This window comes from Scyliorhinus torazame, chromosome 9 (genome assembly GCF_047496885.1).
Source record: "Scyliorhinus torazame isolate Kashiwa2021f chromosome 9, sScyTor2.1, whole genome shotgun sequence".
Lineage (NCBI taxonomy): Eukaryota > Metazoa > Chordata > Chondrichthyes > Carcharhiniformes > Scyliorhinidae > Scyliorhinus > Scyliorhinus torazame.
In genome coordinates, this window is record NC_092715.1 from 115,804,117 (window position 1) to 115,827,676 (window position 23,560).

The 23,560-nt window shown below is 46.5% G+C and overlaps 1 protein-coding gene across 3 annotated transcripts in view; it reads right to left on the minus strand.

Moving 5' to 3' along the window:
• The window catches only part of fbxl17 (F-box and leucine-rich repeat protein 17), a 1,158,180-nt gene that overhangs the window by 1,067,647 nt on the left and 66,973 nt on the right, over positions 1-23,560 (minus strand). For all 3 annotated transcript variants that reach the window (XM_072516397.1, XM_072516398.1, XM_072516396.1), the window contains one exon: positions 11,373-11,630. In XM_072516397.1, coding sequence (XP_072372498.1) covers positions 11,373-11,630 — 258 coding nt within the window. The remainder of the gene's footprint in view (positions 1-11,372; positions 11,631-23,560) is intronic.

Consider the following 23,560-nt stretch of genomic DNA (forward strand, 5'->3'; position numbering starts at 1 on the left):
GGTTCGCCCCAGGAAGAATGGATGGAGGATTTCAGAGCTGGTACCAGTTAGGAATTAGGAAGGTGGGAGATTTATTCATAGATGGGACTTTTGCGAGCTTGGGAGCATTGGAGGGAAAGTATAAGTTACCCCGGGGAAATTTCTTGCGATATATGCAGGTGAGGGCGTTTACTAGACAACAGGTGAGGGAATTTCCGTTGCTCCCGACACAGGGGATACAGGACAGGGTGCTTTCAGGGGTGTGGGTCGGAGAGGGCAAGGTGTCAGAGATTTACAGAGAGATGAGGGAAGAGGGGGAGGAGTCGGTGGGAGAACTAAAGGGAAAGTGGGAAGAAGAATTAGGGGAGGAGATAGAAGAGGGTATGTGGGCTGATGCCCTAAGCAGGGTAAATTCCTCTTCCTCATGCGCCAGGCTTAGCCTGATTCAATTTAAGGTGCTACATAGAGCACACATAACGGGGGCAAGATTGAGCAGGTTCTTTGGAGTGGAGAACAGATGTGGGAGGTGTGGCGGGAGCCCGGCAAACCACGCACATATGTTTTGGGCGTGCCCGGCACTGGAAGGATATTGGAAGGGAGTGACGGGAGTGATCTCGCAGGTGGTGAATGCCCGGGTCAAACCAAGCTGGGGGTTAGCTCTATTTGGAGTTGCGGAAGAGCCGGGAGTGCAGGAGGTGAAAGAGGCCGATGTCGTGGCCTTTGCGTCCCTAGTAGCCCGGCGCAGGATCCTACTTATGTGGAAGGAGGCGAAACCCCGCGGACTGGAGGCCTGGGTAAACGATATGGCGGGGTTTATTAAACTGGAGCAGATAAAGTTTGCCCTGAGAGGATCGGCTCAAGGGTTCACCAGGCGGTGGCAGCCATTTCTCGACTACCTAAGGGAACATTAGAGGGAAGACAGATGACCAGCAGCAGCAACCCAGGGGGAAGGGGGGGGGGGGAGGGGGGAAGGGGGGGGGGTTTAGTTTAGTATAGGTCAATAGATAATGGGGTTTTGTTACTTGTGTATTGTTAAAAATTTCTATTTTGTTATCGTTCCGTTTGTTTAGTAAGAGGGAAAAATGTTGTTTAGAAAAATTTTTCAATAAAATATATATATATTTTTTTTTTAAATGAATGCCACAACCAATCGCGCTGCAATCCTCCCCAAACCTGACCATGACCCTGAGTTTGAAAACTCCTGCACTTGAGCTTAAAAGAGTAAGAGGCGAATTGATTGAAACCTTTAAGACCCTGAATACTATTGACCGGATGGATGTGGAGAGGATGTTTCCTTTTGTCGGGGAATCTAGAACTAGGGGTCACTGTTCAAAATTATGGAGTTGCTCATTTAAGACAGAGGTGAGGAGATATTTTGTTCTCTGAGGATCATGAGTTTTTGGAACTCTCTTCCTCAAAAGGCAGTGGAAGCAGAGTCTTTGAATATTTTTTAAAAGGAGCTGGCTAGATTATTTATTAAGAAGAGGTTGAAAGGTTATCAGGGGTAGGCAGGAATGTGGGTTTGAGGTTACAATCAGATCAGCCAAGATCTTATTGAATGGCAGAGGTGGCTCAAGGGGCTGAGTGGCCTACTCCTGCTCTAATTCACATATAGCAAAAAGACTGATACATTGCAGGAAAATGAGTGAGTATCTGGAGATAGAAGCATAGAACAGTACAGCACAGAACAGGCCCTTCGGCCCTCGATGTTGTGCCGAGCATTGTCCGAAACCAAGATCAAGCTATCCCACTCCCTGTCATTCTGGTGTGCTCCATGTGCCTATCCAATGGGAAAAGAAACTTGAGAAACTCCTCTGGTATCGAGAAGTGATTGACCGAACAGAGTTCAAAGTGCAATCCATCCTCATGCATCCAACAGTTGCTGTGGACATGAACAAAATCTCCAGGAACTTATGTTTAGTATGGGTTCATATTTGAAAATTACCATTGGCTTTAAATTTGGTTCGTCAGCCAATGCAGGCTCATACCATCATGAGTCTGGTCTTCTTGCGTCCTGTTGTTTTCTCTAGAACTGCTTTCAAAGTCTTCCACTCCACAGCTCAGTAGCAGGACACATTGAAATGCCTGGTGTTTCATCTATGTTGCCAATGTGACACAATAGGTCCTCGTATTTACTACTGCCTGATGATAAATCAATGGAAACAGGTAATTTTGGAATTCAGCACTTTTGGTCGTTTGAATAATCTTGATCTGCTCTTTCAATTCTTTGACAGGATGTGGGTGTCATTGGCTAGACCAACATTTATTGTTAATCCCTAATTACCCTTGAAAAAGATGATGAGCTGGCTTCTTCAACCGCTGTAATCCATATGGTATAAATACACCCACAGTGCTGTTACGGAGGGATGGGCCCAGCGACAGTGAAGGAACGGCGATATAGTTCCAAGACAGGATGGTATGTGGCTTGGAAGGGAACTGGCAGGTGGTAGTGTTCGCTCAAACCTGATGCCCTCGTCTTTCTAGGAGGTAAAGGTCATGGGTTTGGAAGGAGCTGTCGAAGGGGATTTGTGAGTTACTACAGTTCATCTTGTGGACACATACACTCTGCTGTCACTATGCACCGGTGGTGGAGGGAGTAAATGTTTACGGTGGGGAATGGGCTGCCAATTATGTCGGCTGCTTCGTCCTGGATAGTAATAATAATCTTTATTGTCACAAGTAGGCTTACATTAACACTGCAATGAAGTTACTGTGAAAAGTCCCAAGTCGCCACATTCCGGCGCCTGTTCGGGTACATAGAGGGAGAATTTAGAATATCCAATTCATCTAACAGCAAGTCTTTTGGGACTTGTGGGAGGAAACCGGAGCACCCGGAGGAAACACACGCAGACACAGGGAGAACATACAGACTCCGCACAGACAGTGACCCGAACCTGGGACCCTGGAGTTGTGAAGCAACCATTGTGCTACCGTGCTGCCCATAGTGTTGAGCTTCTCGAGTGTTGTTGGAGCTCCACTCATCCAGAAAATGGAGTGTATTCCATCACACTCCTGATTTGTGCCTTGTAGATCATGGACAGGCTTTGGTGAGTTTGGGGGTGAGTTACTCGCCACAGAATTTCAAGCCTCTGAACTGTTCTTCTTGCCACAGTATTTATATGGCTAGTCCAGTTCAATTTCTGATGAATGATAACTTTCAGGATGTTGATTCAGCAATGGTAATACCATTGAAAGCCATGGGGAGATGGTTAGATTCTCTCTTGTTTGGTATTGTCGTTGCCACTTCAATAGCAAATAACATTTGCACTACACATTAACCCAAACCTGTCTGTTGTCCAGGTCTTTTATGCATATGGACATGGACTCTTTCAGTATCGGAATTCTGTTCTGCTGCAACATGAGGCATTTTCATTCCATGAAGCTGCTATGTCAAGCAGCTGCTCCACTGAAATCTTTGCTGGACACGAGGTCTGATTTAGCCCATGTTAATTGTGTATCTAAACGATGCATTTCTGGTGATGATGTGATAATTCTGATGATTCAAGGACCCATTATGATATATGTTTCTCAAGATCCATCCAGTGGCTGGTCCCTGTTCTCATGGTGCATTTAGTCTTGGCCATCTTCTTCAGGGGAGATTCTTTCTTCTTCCATTTTCGCACCAGTTTTTCCACTGGCACCAAATTCCATCAATCATTTAATGAGTCAGTAATGTTATGATTTTGGGCCTGAAACCAGCATTGGACTTCATTCTTTTTGCTCAAGGACCCACTTTTATCTTTATTCACCACGCTTTTTCAGCTCGGTGTGGGTGTGTTTTAAACTCCAATGCATCTGCTTGATAACATGACCAGTATTGCGTGCTTTATCCCATGTACCAACTTATAAGATGAGCAAAACATGCATTTCTCAGGTGAAAAATTAAGGCCACTCAGAGCATGACTTTGGTTGCATTTCTGAAAATCACAACTTTTAAGTGAAACACCTTTACGCGAAACATGAGTTACTGTAGGAATTAACGTTAAGACACAGGTTAGGTTCCCCTGGACATTTCTCACCCGCAAAAAACAATGCACAAGTTTAAATACTGTACCACTCACATATAGAACAGTGCATTCCTAGCTGAAATAACTTGGAAAATGAAATATATCACTAAAGATAAAAATAAATACAATACATTTAAAAGAATTATGCGCACCTCCGGGATTTTTAGAGCAACTAGGCTTCTTCGAGCAGCAGAAGTTGCTCACTGCAGGTAGCAACAGTCTCAGGATTACCAGCACTGACTAATATCTGCCACTAGATGGAGCCCAGTACTTCAGTGGGAGTTTAGGGTGAGAGCCAGAAGCAGTGGAACTGAAGAACAGGGGACTAAAGTAAGAACAGTGAGTGGGAGGCAAGGCCAGGGGGCAAAATAAGAGAAGAGAGAAAAAGGCTGGAGTCAAGGCTAGGAGCTAGAGGAATAAGTACTGAGGACAGGAATAGAAGCATTGTGGGTAAGATCATGCGAGCAAGCAGGCTAAAGACGAGGAAACAACGTGAAAGTGAAACCACGTTAAGTGAGTCAATGTTAAGTGGGGTTTTAGTGTATAGCATTTCTCAGTAGGAGTGAGGGGGGGTTTACTTAAATGGCAAGTGTTGACAGAAACATTAATTTTGGTGCCGAAAAGATGGGATAGTCTTATGCAACGGCCTTGCCTCTTCCAATCCACAGATGGAAAGTTTACAGAATGCAAGGAAGAGGAACTCTGAGCTGATGCCTGTTACCACAATGTCTGAATATTGAAGAACAATGTCTGGAACATGAGCCAATGGCTAGAAGAAAGACGTCATTCGTCAGTTCGAAATAGACCTATGACACAGGTCAGGTAAGTATAGCGAATCAAGCATCTCAGGATTCTGCTTCAGTGACAGCCCAGGACCAACCTCACACATGCAGCACCCTGAGTGAAGGCTCGGAGAACAGAACAGACCCCAGAGAAGAATTTGGCTAATTCAGTTCAAAGAGGTAATATCCACTTATGTCTGAAGCTTTGAGTCTTGAGGCAAATCGTGATCGGTTGTATTGCATAAGATTTGAATACATGGTGTGTCTAAGTTTAATGAATAAATCGTGTTGAATCATAAGTTCAGTGTGGAGATATCGCCAGAGTAAATCCAAGCAGATTTGAAATAGAAGTGAATTAATACATGAACATAAATCAAACATTCAGAACTGCACAATGTCAAGTGTTGGAGTGGTGCTTTGTTGTGATGCTAGTGAAGCTATCTATGCAGGAGCTCCTCAGCATTGGGATGATTATTGATCTGGTGCTGTGGCTTCTTACTGTCACCATTGTGGAAATACTGAAGTGGTGTTGTCACTCCTCAATCTTGTGCAATTGTGGAGCCAATGTGGAGCTCTTCATCATTGTGATGATATTGATCCAGTGCCGTAGCCTCTTTGTCATGGTGATTACTGATCCAGTGCTGAAGCTGCTCACTGTCCTGTGATACACATCGTGCTGGCCCACCTCACTGTGGTCATATGGATCCTGTGCCGATATACTTCACCATCGTTGTGATACGGATCCCGTGCTGTAGTGGTATCTCCTCTCCCACAACCTCTTTGTCCTCCCGTTTTACAATAACAGGCAATTGTGCTTTTTGAGCGTTTTTTAAGATTAAGTTTGATCACCTCTGTCGTGCAAGTATTACAAAGAAATATTGTATAGTTGTGTTTGTACTGTAGGTTTGAAAACGTTTTTAAAAATAACTCAAAGTAAAAAAAAAAATAAGTTCAGTGGAGAGTGTTTGTTTGATACATGACTGTTTGACCTCTTGTCAGAATAGAGATCAAGGATCAACAATGCCCTTGCAGCCCCTGGTTATGGGGCACCTTTGCACAGATATCAGGAAACAGCAAGCCAAGGTGGCTACAAGACGTCAGTCCATGAGCATCTCAGCTGGGGCAACCCCAGTCATCATGTGTGGTGTGGTCCAATAGGAGAATAGGAAACAAGCTAACGTCGTATCCATCAAACCTGAAGTCTGCTTCCGGAGCTCCCCTTTAAACGTCTGCATGGCTCACTCTGCCAATCCGTTTGACACCGGGTGATGCGGGACAGTACGCACATGTAGAATCGAGTTGGACTTCAGGAACACAGAGAACTCCTCACTTCTGAAATAAGCAGCATTGTCCATGACGAGGACCTCAGGAATGCCGTGCTTCAGGAAAGAGATACGCAACCGCTCAAAGGTCACACAGGAGGTGATCGCTGTCATTTTCAGGATCACTAACCACTTGGAATGGGTGTCAATTAAAAGGAGAAGCATCGAAGACAGGAACAGACCAGCAACGGCGGCGTGCACGTGGGCCCAAGGGCAACCCGGCCACTCCCAGGGGTGAAGTGGCGCTGCCAAAGGGAGCATTTGGTGCTCCTTGTAGATGGAACACTGCTGAGCCATCTTCTCGATGTCGGTATCCAGGCCTGGCCACCAGAAATAGCTCCGCGCATGGGTGCTCATTATGAAGGTCTTTCAAGACAGACTCTTGACCGGTTGACGGGATAACAACCCGCATGCCCCACAGTGGAACACCTTCTTCCACACTCAGTTCAGACAACTTCGAGGAGAAGACCCGTAACTCGCTCGGCAGCTGTCAATGCTGGCCACCATATACCACTAGATGCCGCACCTTGGCAAAATGGGGTCTGTCTGTGTCCAGTCGTGGACATGCAATGCGGTAACCAGCAGGGGTCCATGTAATTCGATGTGGCGGCTACTTTGTCCAAAGGGGGAGGGACCCTCACATCGGCCAGCAGGGACAGCTTACGCGTCGGCATGCGCAATGTAGGTACCCGGCCGATGTTCGAATGTATACTCATAAGCAGCTAGCAACAGGGCCCAACACTGGATTCGTGCAGAGGCAATGGGCAGGATTGCCTTGTCCTCGTGGAAAAGATCAAGCAAGGGATTATGGTCCGTAACAACGAAGAAATGGCGGTTGTAGATGTATTTATGAAACCTTTTCATAGAATTTTCAAAGAACTTACAGTGCAGAAGGAGGCCATTCAGCCCATCGAGTCTGCACCGGCCCTTGGAAAAAGCACCCCACCTAAGCACCATGCCTCCACCCTATCCCCTTTATTCCCATAACTCAGTAACCCCACCTAACCTTTTTTTTGGACACTAAGGGCAATTTAGAATGGCCAATCCACCTAACCTGCACATCTTTGGACTGTGGGTGGAAACCGGAGCGCCCGGAGGAAACCCACGCACACACTGGGAGAACGTGCAGATTCCACACAGACAATGACCCAAGCCGGGAATCGAACCTGGGACCCTGGAGCTGTAAAGCAGCTGTGCTAACCACTAGGTTACCGTGCTGCCCCTTTTCGCCCCGAAGCTCACGACCAGACCCTCTTCAATCTGCGCGTATTTCAGATGGCTGCCGCCAGTGTATGAAAGGCAAAAGCAATCGGTCGCTCCTGACCATCCGCCATCCAATAACCCAGAGCGGGCCCAAATCCATTAGATGACGCATCATACATGATGATCAACGGTTGGCTGGATCATAGTGGGCTAGCACACCCAAGAACGACAATCGTCTTTTGGCATGCAGTAAAGCTGCTTCCTGGTCCTGGTGCTTTTAAAGGAGCCAGCATGGCGTGAGGTTCAGGACAAAATTCCCATAATAATTGATCAAATCCAAAAACAAGTGAAGTTCCACAGCGTCATTTGGGGCGGGATTCATCCGGATGGCCCACACTTTATAAATACTCTTTATTGTCACAAGTAGGCTTACATTAACACTGCAATGAAGTTACTGTGAAAAGCCCCTAATCGCCACATTCTGGCGCCTGTTCGGGTACACAAAGAGAATCCCGAATTCTCAGCTGGTACGGGAGTTGAACCCACGCTGCTGGCCTTGTTCTACATCACAAACTACCTGTCTAACCCAATGATAGAAACCAACCCCTGAGCTAAACGAACACCCTCGAGCTAAACCAATCCACTTGCTCAGCAACCGGGTGTAAGCCATCACGATCCACCTACGTTGACCACCTCCTTCACGTGGAACACATACTTTGCACGGTGCAGACGGACATCGTATTCCCAGGGGCTGGTTTTGCACAGTGGGCTAAATAGCTGGCTTGTAAAGCAGACCAAGGCCAGCAGCGTGGATTCAATTCCCGTGCCAGCCTCCCCGAACAGGCGCCGGAAGGTGGCGACTAGGGGCTTTTCACAGTAACTTCATTTGAAGCCTACTTGTGACAATAAGCGATTTTCATTTCATTTTTCATTTTCAGAAGTGCAGCAACACCGTCTCATGGTTCTCCAAATGTTGCTGGTCGTGGCCAGAAGGTGATCCAAATACAGTGTGATGCGTGGTAAGCTCAGCAGGATATTTTCCATGACTCGCTGGAAGATCACACATGCCGATGACAGCCTGAAAGGCAACTAGGTGACTCGTAGAATCCCCTGTGCGTATTTATTGTTCCATACTTGCAGGTGGACCTGTTGAGCTTGAGCTGCAGATATGCAATCCTCACATCTACCTTTGTGAATAAACAGCCAACAGGTCGTCAATGCAGGGCATGGGATAGCAATCCAACCTGGAAGCTGTATTGACTGTCAGTTATAATTCCTGCACAAATGGACCATTCTGTCCAGTTTCATGACAGGGACCACCGCTGTCGCCCAATCTGCAAAGCGTACAGACCGAATATACTCTCCAACCTGTCGAGTTTGGTTTCCACCTTCTCTACAAAGGCACAGGGAATCAGGCAGGCCAGAAGTAGCGCAGCTGAGCCTCCACGTCAACCTCGATCTTGGCCACGGCCCCTTTTATGGTCCCCAAGCCGGGCTGGAAAACTTCAGGGCAATTGCGGAGTTCCTCGTACAATCCACCGGACTCCACTTGGAGAATGTGCTGCCAGTCCAAGAGCAAATGGTGTAATCAGTCACAGCCCAACAGGCTGGGGCCATTTCCTTGAACAATAATGAGAGGGAGGCGAACTGGCGTCCATGAACCACCGGAGTCAATGTCGTCCCAACAATACTCAGCTGTTCCTCTGTATACGTGGCCAACCGAGCTGGTATGTCTGCCAACGGTCAAAGTCTACCAGCCGCGCTTTATACAGCCAAAGATCCTGCGCCACAACAGAAATCGCTGCCCCAGTATCCAACTCCACATTAAACAAAAGGTTGTTCACCTGCACTGAAACCTGAATGGGAGCCACCGGGGGCACCATCATGCAATTCAACTGCATCGCGGCTTCATCATCAGGTTCATCCGGATGAAAAGACCAGTCCAGAGACAGAAGCCCACCCCTGCCGCGGCGCCGAGACTGCCTGGGCCCTCACTGCCTGCTGGCAGCCGCAAGTCATGCACAGACCCGAATCACCCGTAGCAGAATCCAGGGACGTTTCCGCCATAACGGCTGGGCCAACGACCATAGGCCGAAGTTTGTTCAGCGGTTGGACCGGGTGGTGGGGGGGGGCTGAACAGGAGGGGCTGCACCCGGGTGCATTCACCTCAATCCACTGTATTTCCTGCTCCCCACGCTCAGTATTCTCACTGAAAATGAAATGAAATGAAAATCGCTTATTGTCACAAGTAGGCTTCAAATGAAGTTACTGTGAAAAGCCCCTAGTCGCCACATTCCAGCGCCTTTTCGGGAAGGCTGTTACGGGAATTAAACCGTGCTGCTGGCCTGCCTTGGTCTGCTTTCAAAGCCAGCGATTTAGCCCTGTGCTAAACAGCCCCTGGATAAGAAGAGTTGCAGTGCTTGTTGCAGATTCAGCTGAAGTCTCAAGTCCAGATGACCCTTTGTCAAGCTTTGACAAAGGGTCATCTGGACTCGAAACGTTAGCTCTTTTTTCTCCTTACAGATGCTGCCTGACCTGCTGAGAGTTTCCAGCATTTTCTCTTTTGGTGAAAGAAAAACATGGGGCACAAAATTAGCCCACTTCTAAACAAAGAAGCTCATCTCATCAGGTCGTATGAATTGATGTGGTTCCAGACAGTCTAAAGACGTGAGGTAAAGAATGCACTAGAACATAAAGGTCGGAATTCTCCAGCCGTTCGCTGGCGGCGGGATTCTCTGGTCCCACGGCAGCGCACCCCCACCTGCCGGATTCCCGGCAGCATGGGGTAACTTCAATGGGAATTCCCATTGACAGACGTGGGAGCAGAGAATCTCACCACGAGCAAATGACACGCTGCCCGGAAACATGCGGGTGAAGGGCCAGAGAATCCCACACAAAAGCTCTGAGCGCAACTTAAAATGTTAAACCGCCCAAGTCCTCTGCTCTCCTTGGGAGGGGGATTCAACAGTTGGATCCCTTGCTCTAAAAATGAAATTCCATGGTGCAACTGAAACTATTAGCATTTATATTTCTTTTTCAGAGAACTATCAGAAAGCCAAAAGGATCTCACGATTTCCATCTTGGAACATTCAGTGCTTGGTGTCAGAGTAATCTCCCAAAAATTCCTGCTGTAATGCCTGAATCACACCACTATTGCACTCACCTACTGAACCACTGAGAAGTCTGCTGAAAACCTTTTTAAAAATTGCATTCATAGAGCATAGAACATACAATGCAGAAGAAGGCCATTCGGCCCATCGAGTCTGCACCGACCCATTTAAGCCCTCACTTCCACCCTATCCCTGTAACCCAATAACCCCTCCTAACCTTTTTTGGTCACTAAAGGCAATTTATCATGGCCAGTCCACATAACCCGCATATCTTTGGACTGTGGGAGGAAACCGGAGCACCCAGGAGGAAACCCACGCAGACACGGGGAGAACGTGCAAACTCCGCACAGACAGTGATCCAGTGGGGAATTGAACCTGGGACCCTGGCGCTGTGAAGCCACAGTGCTATCCACTTGTGCTACAGTTTTGAACTATACTTTTAGATCATGAAGAACGAGCAGAAAATAAATTAAAACATTCCATAACAGGTTTTAAATTAAAACTATAAGAAGCCAAATTAAATCACATTGCTGCAGCACAAAATAGGAGTCGATTGACTGGAAAGATGGGGGGAATAAATACTAAACTTCAATGTGCATGCGCATCCATTTCAATTGATAGACTGAAGAACAGTGGACATCAACTCGCTTGTGAATTCAACTAATGCTTTCCTACCACAACAATTTACGCCGTGTGTTTTCTAGTTCATGAAGTGGTTTGTCAGTCATATCTCCGAGGCCCAATAATGTTAACAAATAATGTAGCAAACTTAAAATAGGCTAACCCAATCCCAGGTGAATAAAGTGTCTTTTAATTTCTACCAATCTGCCAGATGTTACAAGCACATTCTACTAATATCGTTCTACTAACGCTGCAGATCTGAAATGCCTGGCTACGACTGAAATATGATCACAGAAATATGGCTTCAAAGAAGTTCAAAAAACTGTAGAAAAGTAATTAAGTGAAAACCTGCTGTAAGGATTCATCTGTAAGCTTATCCTGGTTTCCCACATGAACTTTCTGAAGAAACGGGCAATGGCAAGCAATTGCAATGAGAGAAATGTCACTGAGCTGTTTGCATCGATATGCAATATATTTCTGCAGTCCTGGGCTGTGCGGTGCTATGGAACTCACTCCTGTATCAGAAATACTTCGACAATCGGAAACATTAATTTGGATTGTGTTTCGATTCTTTGATGCAATTCTCTTAAGTATATCATCAGTGATCTGTCAAGAAATAAGAACACAAGTAAGTCATTTATTTGCAAATTTATGCATTCAAAAACTAATCCAATCAAATTATCAATGTCAAAACATAGAACATTACAGCGCAGTACAGGCCCTTCAGCCCTCGATGTTGCGCCGACCTGTGAAACCACTCTAAAGCCCATCTACATTATTCCCTTATTGTCCATATGTCTATCCAATGACCATTTGAATGTCCTTAGTGTTGACGAGTCCACTACTGTTGCAGGCAGGGCATTCCACACGCTTACTACTCTCTGAGTAAAGAACCTACCTCTGACATCTGTCTTATATCTATCTCCCCTCAATATAAAGCTATGTCCCCTCGTTCTAGACATCACCATCCGAGGAAAAAGGCTCTCACTGTCCACCCTATCCAATCCTCTGATCATCTTGTATGCCTAAATTAAGTCACCTCTTAACCTTCTTCTCTCTAACGAAAACAGCCTCAAGTCCCTCAGCCTTTCCTCATAAGATCTTCCCTCCATACCAGGCAACATTCTGGTAAATCTCCTCTGCACCCTTTCCAATGCTTCCACATCCTTCCTATAATGCGGCGACCAGAATTGCACGCAATACTCCAAATGCGGCCGCACCAGAGTGTTGTATAGCTGCAACATGACCTCATGGCTCCTAAACTCAATCCCTCTACCAATAAAAGCTAACACACCGTACGCCTTCTTAACAACCCTCTCAACCTGGGTGGCAACTTTCAGGGATCTATGTACATGGACACCGAGATCGCTCTGCTCATCCACACTGCCAAGAATCTTTCCGTTAGCCCAGTACTCAGTCTTCCTGTTATTCCTTCCAAAATGAATCACCTCACACTTTTCTGCATTAAACTCCATTTGCCACCTCTTAGCCCAGCGCTGCAGCTTATCGATGTCCCTCTGTAACTTGTAACATCCTTCCGCACTGTCCACAACTCCACCGACTTTAGTGTCATCTGCAAATTTACTCACCCATCCTTCTACGCCCTCCTCCAGGTCATTTATAAAAATGACAAACAGCAGTGGCCCCAAAACAGATCCTTGTGGTACACCACTAGTAACTGGACTCCAGTCTGAACATTTCCGATCAACCACCAACCTTTGTCTTCTTCCAGCTAGCCAATTTCTGATCCAAACTGCCAAATCACCCTGAAACCCATGCCTCCGTATTTTCTGCAGTAGCCTACCATGGGGAACCTTATCAAATGCTTTACTGAAATCCATATACACCACATCAACTGCTTTACCCTCATCCGCCTGTTTGGTCACCTTCTCAAAAGAACTCTATAAGGTTTGTGAGGCACGACCTACCCTTCACAAAACCGTGTTGACTATCTCTAATCAAATTATTCCTTTCCAGATGATTATACATCCTATCTCTTATAAACCTTGCCAAGATTTTTCCCACAACAGAAGTAAGGCACACTGGTCTATAGTTACCGGGGTTATCTCTACTCCCCTTCTTGAACAAGGGGACAACATTTGCTATCCTCCAGTCTTCTGGCACTATTCCTGTAGACAAAGATGACTTAAAGATCAAGGCCAAAGGCTCAGCAATCTCCTCCCTAGCTTCCCAGAGAATCATAGGATAAATCCCATCCGGCCCAGGTGACTTATCTATTTTCACACTTTCCAGAATTGCTAACACCTCCTCCTTATGAACCTCAAGCCCTTTTAGTCTAGTAGCCTGAATCTCAGTATTCTCCTCGACAACATTGTCTTTTTCCTGTGTGAATACTGACGAAAAATATTCATTTAGCACCTCTCCTATCTCCTTGGACTCCAAGCACAACTTCCCACTACTGTCCTTGACTGGCCCTACTCTTACCTCGTCATTCTTTTATTCCTGACATATCTATAGAAAGCTTTAGGATTATCCTTGATCCTACCTGCCAAAGACTTCTCGTGTCCCCTCCTGGCTCTTCTTAGCTCTCTCTTTAGGTCCTTCCTAGCTAACTTGTAACACTCGAGCGCCCTAACTGAACCTTCATGTCTCATCTTTACATAAGTCTCTTTCTTCCTCTTGACAAGTGTTTTGACTGCTTTAGTAAACCTGCCTGACAGGTACATACTTATCAAGGACACGCAGTAGCTGTTCCTTGAACAAGCGCCACATTTCCATTGTGCCCAACCCCTGCAGTTTTCCTCTCCATCCGATGTATCCTAAGTCTTGCCTCATCTCATCATAATTGCCTTTCCCCCACGGTAGCACAAGTGATTAGCACTGTGGCTTCACAGCGCCAGGGTCCCAGGTTCGATTCCCCGCTGGGTCACTGTCTGTGCGGAGTTTGCACGTTCTCCCCGTGTCCGCGTGGGTTTCCTCCGGGTGCTCCGGTTTCCTCCCACAGTCCAAAGACGTGCAGGTTAGGTGGATTGGCCATGCTAAATTACCCGTCGTGTCCATAAGGGTTGGGAGGGGTTATTGGGTTGCGGGGATAAGGTGGAAGTGAGGGATTAATGTGGGTCGGTGCAGACTCGATGGGCCGAGTGGCCTCCTTCTGCACTGTATGTTCTATGTAATCTATGTAATATAACTCTTGCCCTGCGGTATATACCTATCTCTTTCCATTGCTAAAGTAAACGTAATCGAATTGTTCAATTTTCATCGCAGAAATCATATTTTGCAGGACTGAAAGAAAACACAGTCTCTCAGGAATGATCACTAAAAAGAAAGCCAATAAAATCTCGGATGTACACCAACAGTTTCTGTTCTTGTCGTGTTAAGCACACTGAGATAACACTGGCTGCAACTGGATGCAGCTATAACTGAAATATACTCCAGACATTGAAGTTAGTTCAATTTGATTTATTGAACCTGTCACACAGTTAGCTCAGTTCTCTGTGAGTTCAACTCTCTGCTAACCCAAGTGTGATTACTCTGTCTGACTGAACCAGACTAGTTCTTAGTCACATGCTGTAGGTGTTATGTGATATATACACCTGACTCACTCAGTAGATGTCCCCAGTGGAAAGAGGTGGAGTGCGAGTGCCTCGTGCCTTTTATAGTGGGAAACCACCCCCCAGTGTTCTGCCTGCTGATTGGTTATGTCCTGTTCTCTGTGTTCATTAGCTGTCTGTCTGTATCTCATTGTGTGCATGTCTGCATATCATGACATCTCCCCTTTTGAAATGTTTTTCTGCAGCATATGTGAAAGTATTTACAAGTGTAGGCCGAAAATCTAACAATGGCAGATGGGAACATATGTACATGTGAAAACAGGTGTCTAATGTGCGAAAATAGAACATAGCAAACAAAACAAAAGTCCAGTCTCTGGGGCTTGCAACGGATACTGGTCGACCGCCAGGGAGGTGGTGGTGGGGACGACGGCGCCTTGGTAGGCGGGATTGAAGCCGGACTGGTGGCCCAGTGGTTCGAGGTATCAGGAGGTGGCACAATAACAGATGGAAACAACGAAGAATGTGGTTGCAGGCGGACAACTGTGCACCGTGCCCGTCTGTTTCACCGCACAACAGAGCCATCAGCCATACACACAACATACGATCGAGGAGCAGCATACGATCGAGGTCAAACAACAACAGCTGGAGCTGACCAGCCTCCATCAGGTAACTTGATCCGAACAGCATCCGTCGGGGATAGCACAGGCAAATAGGTGACATGAGCATCATAGCCCTGCTTTTGCCGGTCCCCGAGTTTCTGCACCTTCTGCAGCACCGGGGGGTGATTCAAGTCAGGCAAGTGTATGGCTGGAAGAGTCGTCCGCCGGTCCCTGTACATCAGGAGTTGAACCGGTGACATGCCTGTAGACAGAGGGGTTGCCCTGTACGCAAGCAGCGCAAGGTTGACGTCAGAAGCAGAATCCGCGGCCTTGCAGATGAGCTGCTTCACTATGTGCACCCCTTTCTCAACCTTCCCGTTGGACTGCAGGTAATGTGGGCTGGAAATGACGTGATGAAACTGATATAACTGGGAAAATCTTGAACACTCTTGGCTGCTGAAGCAAGGACCGTTGTCACTCATGTCAGTGAGTGGAATACCATGCCTGGAGAATGTCTCCTTACAGGCCTTGATGACGGTCTCGGATGTGAAGTCCGAGAGCTTCACGACTTCTGGGTAGTTGGAAAAATAATCAATGATTAACACAAAATCACGACCATTGGCGTGAAAGAGGTCGATGCCCACCTTGGACCACGGGGAGGTCACGATTTTGTGCTGTTGGAGCGTCTCCTTGCTCTGTGCTGGCTGGAAGCGTTGACAGGTTGGACAGTTGAGGACCATATTTGAGATGTCCTGACTAATCCCAGGCCAGTAGACAGCTTGCCTGGCTCTGCGCCTGCACTTCTCGATACCCAGATGTCTCTCGTGGATTTGCCGGAGCACCAAGCTCTGGAGACTGAGTGGAATGACAATGCAGTCCAGCTTGAGGAAGATACCATCAACCACCGTCAGGTCATTCTTCACAATGAAGAATTGAGAGCACTGCACTTTTTGCCAGCCATTGGCAAGGTGGCGCATGACACGCTGCAGAAGAGGGTCTTTGGCTGTCTCGTTGCGAATGCGGATCACCTTTTCATTCGATGCCGGGAGGTTGCTGGCCCACAGCTGCACCTGTAATTTGATCTGTTGGATGAATGCCAGCGGATCAGCAGGCAAGGTTATGGAGCGGGACACGGCATCCGCAATAATGAGCTCCTTGCCAGGCGTGTACACAAGTTCAAAGTCATACCATCTGAGCCGGAGGAGGATGCACTGCAGCCGGGGCATCATGTCGTTCAGGTCCTTGTGGATAATGTGGACCAGAAGCCTGTGGTCCGTCTCGACGGTGAACGTCGGCAGGCCTTGGACATAATCGTGGAACTTGAGAATTCCAGTGAGAAGGCCCAGGCATTCCTTTTCAATTTGGGCGTACCGCTGCTCGGTGGGTGTCATCTCCCGTGATGCGTAGGCAACCGGTGCCCAGGATGAGGTGTCATCGCGCTGGAGCAACACTGCGCCGATGCCGTCCTGGCTCGTATCTGTCGAGATTTTTGTTTCCCTGTCAGGGTCAAAAAATGCCAATACAGGTGCAGTGGTGAGCTCGGCTTTCAGCTCCAACCACTCTGCTTGATGAGCTGCCTGCCACTCAAAGGCAGTAGACTTTTTCACCAGGTGTCTGAGGGCCATGGTGTGTGAGGCCAGGTTTGGGATAAACTTGCCCAAAAAGTTTACCATGCCTAGGAAGCGCAGCACTGCCTTCTTGTCTTCAGGGGTCTTCATGGCTTCAATGTCCTTGACCTTGTCTGTGTCCGGGCATACACCACCTGCTGAGGCATCTGGTCACCCAAGAACTTCAGTGTCGACATGCCAAAGCAACACTTTGCCCTGTTCAGCTTGAGGCCATTGGCATGGACATGGCGGAATACCTGCTGGAGACGAGAGATGTGCTCTTCAGGGGTTATGGACCATAGGATAACGTCGTCCACATACACACGAACACCTTCAATGCCCTCCATCATCTGCTCCATGATTCTATGGAAGATCTCCGAGGCCGAGACAATGCCGAATGGCATACAATTAGAGCAGTACCTGCCAAACGGTGTGTTGAAGGTGCAGAGCTTTCTGCTGGACTCATCCAGCTGGATTTGCCAGAACACGTGTGATGCATCTAACTTTGTGAAAAACTGGGCGTGTGCCATCTCACTTGTGATTTCCTCCCGCTTCGGGATGGGGTAGTGTTCCCGCATTATATTCTGGTTCAGATCCTTGGGATCAATGCAGATGCGCAACTCCCCCGAAGGCTTTTGTACACATAGCATCGAGCTGACCCAGTCAGTCGGTTCTGTAACTTTGGAGATGATGCCCTGGTCCTGAAGATCCTAGAGCTGTGCCTTCAGGCGCTCCTTCAGTGGAGCCAGGACCGGCGTGGAGCATGGACCACAGGCGTGGCATCAGGCCGCAGCAGGATCTTGTACCGATATGGCACAGTGCCCATCCCGTCAAACACATCCGGATACTGAGCGAGGATGTCGTCAATGCCGGGTTGAAGATCCACATTGGGGGAGGTCATTGTGTAGACCCGCTGCACAAGGTTTAGCTGCTTGCATGCATGTGCGCCGAGCAGGGAGGCTCTGGCTTGCTTGACGATTTCAAACCTTAGCCTCGCTCGAATGTTCCTGTTGGAGACGAGCAGATGGCAGGATCCCAGTGCTGTGATGGCTTTGCCGTTATAGTCCAGGAGCAGGTAGGCTGCTGGAAGGAGCTTGGGGGGCTTCTTGATGGGGTTGAAATCTGCCTGTGAAAGGAGATTGGCAGCAGCACCCGTGTCCAGCTTGAACTGGATAGAGCATTGATTTACTTGCATCACCGCCCGCCATTCGTCCGCAGAATCCACAGTGAGGATGGGCAGGCTTTGTGATGATGTAGGTGAGGCATGTTCACGTGTGGTAATGATGCCCATATGGTGGGGGGACACCAGGCAATCATCCTCTGGGTCCGTTGTACTGCCAGGATCAGAATCGTGTAAACCTTGTTGGACTCTCCTAACGTGCCTGCGTTGGAATTGGGAGCGCTGGCCCTTAACTGGTGGTGCAGACCTGCACAAGGCTGCATAGTTTCCAGGCTTTCCGCAATTTAAACATCGCCTGCCTCTTGTAGGGCAGTGTTTCTTTAAGTGGGCGGTGCCGCAGTTCGGGCACGTCATGACATCGTTACTTTCCGTGCGTTGTCACACATGCGCAGTGCAGTCGGCAGACGTTCGCACCTGCGCAGTGTGGTGATCGGCCGCTTCGTTATCCCATTCACATCGTTCATGCGTGGGGCTCCGGGAAGAACGCGCAAAATGGCCGCTTTAATCAATGCTGAGGCGCTGCATCCAGGCAATGGCCTGCACACTCTCTGCCTTGTGGGAGGCAGGTTTCTCATTTTCAGCCGATTTGTATTGGGAATACCGATTTTTGGCGTGCTCATGCACTGTACATATTTCAATCGCGACTGACAGGGTCATATGCTTGATTTTTAAAAGCTGCTCTCTCAGAGGATCAGAGTGAACTCCAAAAACGATTTGGTCTCTGATCATGGAGTCAGCAATATCACCAAAGTTGCAGGACAGTACTAGTAGACGGAGATTAGTTAAGAAGTTGAAAGATTCATCTTTACCTTGTAGGAGTTGTTTGAATACCTAGCGCGCGAAGATTTCATTGGTGTCCACTTCACAATGACTATCAAACTTGTCCAGGATGGTCTGAAACTTTGTCTTGTCCTGGCCTTCGGTGAAGTTAAACGAGTTGAAGAGTTGGATGGCTTGATCCCCCGCAGAAGAGAGGAGAAGCGCGATCTTTCTTGTATCAGACGCACCCTCGAGGTCTGAGGCTTCGATGTACAGCAGAAACCTTTGCTTGAAAGTCCGCCAGTTGGCACGGAGATTGCCGGAGGTCCGCAGCTGTTGAGGAGCCTGGATCTTCTCCATGGTGTCGGAATACATTTGCTGGTCGTCACGGAACACATTGAGGTAAACCACCAAGGGATAGCACTCTTCTGGTACCATGTCGTGTTAAGCACACTGAGATAACATGGGCTGCAACTGGATGCAGCTATAACTGAAATATACTCCAGACATTGAAGTTAGTTCAATTTGATTTATTGAACCTGTCACACAGTTAGCTCAGTTCTCTGTGAGTTCAACTCTCTGCTAACCCAAGTGTGATTACTCTGTCTGACTGAACCAGACTAGCTCTTAGTCACGTGCTGTAGGTGTTATGTGATATATACACCTGACTCACTCTGTAGATGTCCCCAGTGGAAAGAGGTGGAGTGCGAGTGCCTCGTGCCTTTTATAGTGGGAAACCACACCCCAGTGTTCTGCCTGCGGATTGGTTATGTCCTGTTCTCTGTGTTCATTAGCTGCCTGTCTGTATCTCATTATGTGCATGTCTGCATATCATGACAGTTCTCAAGTATGATTTTATTTGAATGCTGCATCTTAAAACCTATGTATAATAAAGTGTTATTTCTCGAAACAAAAAGGACATCTGGCACCCGTGCCAACATTTAGCACTCACAGAATCGGTGTAACACAGGCAAAGCAATATATCCAGAGTAAGGCCTCCTGCACTTTGGCCCATCGAAGTGTCCGAGTGCAACAATTAGCACTTTTACATGCCAGCTACCCTCAGCTGATGCTTCAGACTTTGGCCTCTTTTGTACGGTGGACCGACATCCAGGGGGAGGAATTGGGTTCAGAATGTTCAAACTCATCTGATATGTAGCTAAGAGAAACTTTCACCTCAGAAAACCGGGCTCAACATAATCTCAGGTCCCAGTGCTGGCTAAATACAATAATTAATCCCAGGATTGCTGATTCTACATATGGATTAAAATCTAAAACCTAATGAGAGTCGAGAGCTAGAAAACATCTTCCAAGATTCTAATTGAAAGGTAATTGGAGAACGTTTCTTCTGCTCAAAAGTACATTTTTGATGTTCAGACCCCCATCCCGTTCTCTTCATTGATGCCTGATACTCCACCAACCTCAATTCAACACACACAATCCAGGTTACTTCATCATCAAAAAAATCAGGATATCAGCTAATCAAGACATTAAAGTTCTCAGTTCTTAACTGTGTTGTTCAACTGTGACAAAGAAATTATTTTAAGTGATGGTAATACAAGCAGAATACGGAACTCCTATGCAACTGAGAAATTAAGACTCAAGCACTTTCAAGAACAGGAAGAAGTTGAGGAATGGAACCAAATTGGACAGCGAACAAAGCCATGCCAGGCTGAATGGCCTCTGCCTGCACTATAAGATTTGATGATTGAACAAAGGCCCAGATAATTAGTCATATATCAGCTTCCAATTTCAGAGAATCATAGAATTAATACAATGCATAAGGAGGCCATTCAATCCATTATGTCCATGCAAGTTCTACCAAGAAGAAGTCAACAAGTCAAACTCCCCCACTCTTGTCCCACGGCCCTGCAGATTTTTCCCCTTCAAGTACTTATGCAATCCCCTTTGAAAGACACAAATGGAACTGCACTGGATTCTAGATCATAACCACTCACTGCCTCATGTTGCCGCTGCTTTTTTTGCCATTCACCTTAAATTGGTGCCCTCTGGCTCTTAACATTTCCATTAATGGAAAGTTTCTCCAGACCTACTTGATCAAAATCCATCAATTTTGAACACCTCCATCAAATTCCGACACAACATTCAGTTCTTTTAAAGGAGAATAGCACCAGCTTCTCCAATTTATTTACGTAACTCACGTCTCGGTCTTCACCCTCTCGAAAGCCTGAACATTCTTCCTTTCCAAAATTGGGCACAATAATGCAGTTTAGGTTGAGCTAACCTTTTACAAACGTTTACCATAACCTCCTTGCTTTTGTACTCTATGCCTCTCTTTATAAAGCGCAATATCCTGTTTGCCTTTTTAACTACAATATCAACCTACTCTGCTACCCTCGGCAAATTGTACAGAGGAACCAAAGTATCTCTGATCCTGTACCCCCTACAATTAAAATTATTTTACATTGCTCCTCCTTGTTCTTCCTACCAATGTGCATCACTTCACACTTTTCTGTATTAAATTTCATCTACTATCTGTCCCCGGGGTCCTCTTGAAATCAATCATGATCTTAGTTCATAAATACTTCTAAGTTTCTATCATCTGCAAATTTTCACATTGTGCCCTGGACACTCAAGTCTAGGTCATTAATACATCAAGTAAAGCAGCAGTGGTTCTAGTACTGACCACTGGGGAGCCCCATTACACACTCTGTCCAGTCCAAAAAACAACCAATCATCACTATACTGTTCTCCTGTCCCTCAACCAACTTCACAACCACAATGCCACTTTCCTTTTGATTTCATGGTCTTCAATTTTGTCGGCTAGCCTATGAACATTTTCAACCTTTTTAGTTGTTTAACTAGGTTAGACAATATATCAATCTGTTACCTGGGTGACTTGCATCTTCCTTGATAATGGAGTGGAGAAAAAGCATGACTTTCTAAAGTTGCTAAATGGGTGAAAACAATGACTGACTTCAGGCAAAACAGAAATGTCAAATTCAGAATGACAACATTTTTAGACGTAACAAAATGACCTATGATAAATGGAAATGCTAAACTCCAACTAACTTCCTCCAACCTATGGTAGTTTTAGTCATTTGTTCTGGGGTTGGGTGGAGCAATTACAATAAATAGTTTGCTAATTTTTCATTTTGTGTTTTAACATTCTGTATTGTTTCAAAGTTAAATAAAGGTTTCTACATCATTCAATGTATTTCAAGGTGTGAAGATGCCGGCGTTGGACTGGGGTGAGCACAGTAAGAAGTCTTACTACACCAGGTTAAAGTCCAACAGGTTTGTTTCGATGTCACTAGCTTTCGGAGCGCTGCTCCTGAGTAAGACTTCTTAATGTATTTCAATGTATTCCATAGATACGTGGCCCAAAACTGCTTACAATACTCCAAATGGGGTCTGACCAGAACCTTATACAGACTTAGAAGTACATCCCTGCTCTTGTATTCTAACCTCTCGATATGAATGCTAACATTGCATTTGCCTTCTTAACTGCCGACTGAACCTGCACGTTAACCTTAAGAGAATCTTGAACAAGGACTCCCAAGCCTCTTTGCGCTTCTGATTTCCTAAGCATTTAGAAAATAGTCTACGCCTCCATTTCTCCTTCCAAAGTGCATAACCTCATACTTTTCCACATTGTATTCCATCTGCCACTTCTTTGCCCACTCTCCTAGCCTGTCCAAGTCCTTCTGCAGCCCCTCTGCTTCCTCAATACTACCTGTCCCTCTGCATATCTTTGTATCACCTGCAAACTTAGCAACAGTGTCCTCAGTTCGTTCTTCCAGGTCGTTCATGTATATTGAGAAAGGTTGTGGTTCCAGCACCAACCGTGAGGCATAACACAAGTCACCGGCTGTCATCCTGAAATAGACCCCTTTATCCCTACTCTCTGCCTTCTGCCAGTCAGCCAATCCTCTATCCATGCCAGTATCTTACCCTTAACACCATTACTAGCTCTTAACGTATTTAACAGTCTCCTATACGGCACCTTGTCAAAGGCCTTCTGGAAATCTAAATAGATCATGTCCACTGGTTCTCCTTTGTCCAACTTCCTGGTTAACTCCTCAAAGAACTCTAACAGATTTGTCACACATGTCCTCCCCTTGACTAAGCTGTGCTGATGCAGTCTTATTTTATCATGCACTTCCAAGTACTCCATAGTCTCATTTTTAATAATGGACTCTAAAATCTTGCCAATTACCCAAGTCAGGCTAACTAGCCTATAATTTGCTATCTTCTGCCTCCCTCCCTTCTTAAATAGGGATGTTACATTAGCCATTTTCCAGTCCTCAGGGACCCCCCTGCCTCCAGTGATTCCTGAAAGATCACCACCAATGTCTCCACAATCTCCTCAGCTAGCTCCTTTAGAACCCTGGGATGTAGTCCATCTGGTCCAGGTGATTTATCCACCTTCAGACCTTTCAATTTCCCCAGAACCTTCTCCTCAGTGATGGCCTTTACACTCACCTCTGCCTCTTGATTCTCCTGGAGTTCTGGTATCCCACTGGTGTCTTCCACCGTGAAGACTGATGCGAAGTAATTATTCAGTTCCTCTGACATTTCTTTGTTTCCTATTGCTACTTCTCCAGCCTCTTTTTTCAGTGGTCCACCGTCTATTCTTGCCTCTCTCTTACCTTTTAATTTTTTTTTAAATCTCTTCCTATCTTCTCTTATATTACTAGCGAGCTTACACTCAGATTTCATCTTCTCCCCCTTATTGTTCTTTTAGTTGTCTTCTGCTCACTTTTAAAGGCTGCCCAATCCTCTGGCTTCCCACTAATCTTGCCACTTTGTATGCTTTTTCTTTCGCTTTAATGCTGTCTTGACTCCTCTCATTAGCCATGGATGCCTCGTCCTCCATTAGCATGTTTCCTCCTCCTTGGGATGAATTTCTGTT